The sequence below is a fragment of the Mandrillus leucophaeus genome, unplaced genomic scaffold (assembly GCF_000951045.1).
Source record: "Mandrillus leucophaeus isolate KB7577 unplaced genomic scaffold, Mleu.le_1.0 Scaffold24, whole genome shotgun sequence".
In the NCBI taxonomy this organism is placed as follows: Eukaryota; Metazoa; Chordata; class Mammalia; order Primates; family Cercopithecidae; genus Mandrillus; species Mandrillus leucophaeus.
The window spans coordinates 2,630,184-2,633,090 of NW_012102476.1; the positions used below are offsets into that span (position 1 = coordinate 2,630,184).

Sequence of the window (2,907 nt, forward strand, 5' to 3'; positions counted from 1 at the left end):
TTTTTTGTATTTTTAGTACAGAAGGGGTTTCGCCATGTTGGCCAGGATGGTTTCCAACTCCTGATCTCAAGTGATCCACCCGCATTGGACTCACAAAGTGCTGGGATTACAGGTGTAAGCCACCGTGCCTGGCCTATTTCTACTTTTTCTGCCTCCTGTTTTTGCAAATAAAATATTCCAGAAACATGGCAGTACTCACTTGTTTACGTACTGCCCATGCTGCTTTCCTGACATAACAGCAGAGTTGAAGAACTTCCACAGAAACGATGACTCACAGAGCCCGGAATATCTACCATCCAGCCCCCTTTACAGAATGAGTTTGGCAACTCCTGGTATTCCCACATCTAGTTCAGAGAGGGGATGAGGTAGGGGGTGGGAGAGGGTAAACCAAGAGGTTTGTTTTACGAAAGATGACAAAGCAAAGTGCACACCAGAATATAAAAGATGTGAAGTATAGTCACTGCGTGATGGTTCAGTCCACTACAGACTGCACATGGTGGTCCCGTAAGATTATAATGGAGCTCTTTTTTTTTTTTTTTTTTTTTTTTTTTTTTAGATAATCTCACTCTGTCGCCCAGGTTGGAGTACAGTGGCACGATCTTGGCTCACTGCAGGCTTGATCTCCGGGGTTCAAGTGATTCTTGTGCCTCAGCCTCCCGAGTAACTGGAATTACAGGTACCCACAACCACACCTGGCTAATTTTTATATTTTTAGTAGAAACAGGGTTTCCCCACGTTGACCAGGCTGGTCTTGAACTCTTGACCGCAAGTGATCCACGTGCCTTGGCCTCCCAAAGTGCTGGGATTACAGGCGTGAGCCACTTGCTGGCCGATAATGAAGCTTTCATACTGTTTTTCTTACCTTTTCTATGGCTAGATACGTAAGTACTTACCATCGTGTTCAGCTGCCTGCAGTATTCAGGACAGTCACATGCTGCGCAGGTTGGCAGCCTAGGAGCAGGCTACACCATCTAGCTTAGGTGATAGTAGGCTGTGCCATCTAGGTTTGCATAAGTGCACTCTTTTGCACAAAGACAAAATCATCTAAGGACCATTTCTCAGACTGTATCCCCACATTAAGTGGCACATGACTGTATCAGAGAGAGTTTCAGAGTCTCAGGCAGAGGGTAGCCAGGAGACCTTCCCAGAAGGGGAATTAACTTCAGGTCTGAGGGGTAAGTTAGAGGCTGCCAGGAACCAAATGGGCCAGTGTCTCAGGCGTGTAAGAACTAAGCGTGTAAAGGCACAGAAGGTATTCCCAGAACGTGCCTCTGGAGGAGAGAAGGGAGAGAGGGCAGAGGGCCTCCTGCCACTAGAGGGCATACATCTCCCAGGACAGTCCTCTGTAGGGGGTGTAGGGACCTCACCTTGACCACACGCTTCTGCCCCAGCTGATTCTTGCCATCTGGTCCGACAGGGTCGAGAATCACACAGTAGTTGTGGGGGCCCAGGGTGGTGATGGGCACAACTCCCAGCACCTCCTCGTGGACATCTGGCACGTGGGCCTCCGTGTCCTGCACCGTCACCAGCCACTCCTCCCCAGTGCGGCGGGACACTCCCCGGAAGTCCCGGAAGTTCCGCCGAGCCCGGAGGTGCAGGGCTGTCTGCAGAGCAAGGTGTTGGGTATTTGAGTGACCTGCCTCCAGCTTCAGGGATCTGCGAGCCAGATTGGCCACCAAACTCTCCCAATGCTCCCAGGTCTCAGGGACAATTTCTACCAATCCAGGGATTTTTTTGAGTCGGAGTCTCGCTCTTGTTGCCCAGGCTGGAGTGCAATGGTGCGACATCAGCTCACTGCAACTTCCACCTCCTGGGTTCAAGCGATTCTCCTGCCTCAGCCTCCTGAGCAGCTGAGATTACAGGCACATGACACCACACCCAGCTAATTTTTGTAATTTTAGTAGAGATGGGGTTTCACCATGTTGGCCAGACTTGTCTCCAGCTCCTGACCTCAGGTGATCCTCCGGCCTCAGCCTCCCAAAGTGCTGGGATTACAGGCGTGAGCCACCGTGCCCGGCTGACTTTTTTTTGAGACAGGGTCTTGCTCTGTTCCCCAGGCTGGAGTGCAGTGGCATGATCATGGCTCACTGCAACCTCCGCCTCTGGGTTTCAAGCGATTCTCCTGCCTCAGCCTCTGGAGTAACTGGGACTACAGGCATGCTCCACTACACCCAGCTAATTTTTAAATTTTTGGTAGAGATGAATTCTATGTTGCTCAGGCTGGTCTCAGACCCCTGATCTCAAGTGATCCTCCTGCCTCAGCCTTCCAAATTGTTGAGATTACAGATGTGAGCCACTGCACCCGGCCCCAGAAAGACTATTTAACTCTTCAGATGATCCAGAATACTCCTCAGGCAATCTGATCTCTGCATTTTTTTTTAAGTGACCCTAAAATTATTGCTTCTCTTTCACTCTCATGCCATTCTGCCACCATTCTCTGTCACTCAGAGGGTTCCCTAGCCCCAGGTCCCTTAAACCACAGCTCCAAAAGCACCAACCTTTTCCGTAAGGATGACGGCATCCACCAAATCCAGAACCTCCTCAAACACCGCTGGGAGGTATGCCCCCACTGTGGTGACCAGCCATTCTTCCCCTGGGCCAAGAGTGGAGGGTAAGGGACAAGAGTCCTCCAGCCTGCTCCCCACCTGCCCTCCCCCACAGCCTAGACACGGGATTGACAGATTTCATAGGCAAAAAGACACCACTGACCCCAGGCTCAAGGTCATGATTGCAGTTCTTTTAGTCCTTTTTTTTTTTTTTTGAGACGGAGTCTCGCTTTGTCTCCAGGCCAGAGTGCAGTGGTGCTATCTCGGTTCACTGCAAGCTCCGCCTCCTGGGTTCACGCCATTCTCCTGCCTCAGCCTCCCGAGTAGCTGGGACTACAGGTGCCCGCCACCTCGCCCGGCT

At 51.3% G+C, this 2,907-nt stretch overlaps 1 protein-coding gene across 3 annotated transcripts in view; it reads right to left on the minus strand.

The window, feature by feature from the left end:
* The window catches only part of MVP (major vault protein), a 36,263-nt gene that overhangs the window by 12,370 nt on the left and 20,986 nt on the right, over positions 1 to 2,907 (minus strand). For all 3 annotated transcript variants that reach the window (XM_011982438.1, XM_011982439.1, XM_011982440.1), the window contains 2 exons: positions 2,499 to 2,593; positions 1,368 to 1,604 (listed from right to left, as the gene is read on the minus strand). In XM_011982438.1, coding sequence (XP_011837828.1) covers positions 1,368 to 1,604; positions 2,499 to 2,593 — 332 coding nt within the window. The remainder of the gene's footprint in view (positions 1 to 1,367; positions 1,605 to 2,498; positions 2,594 to 2,907) is intronic.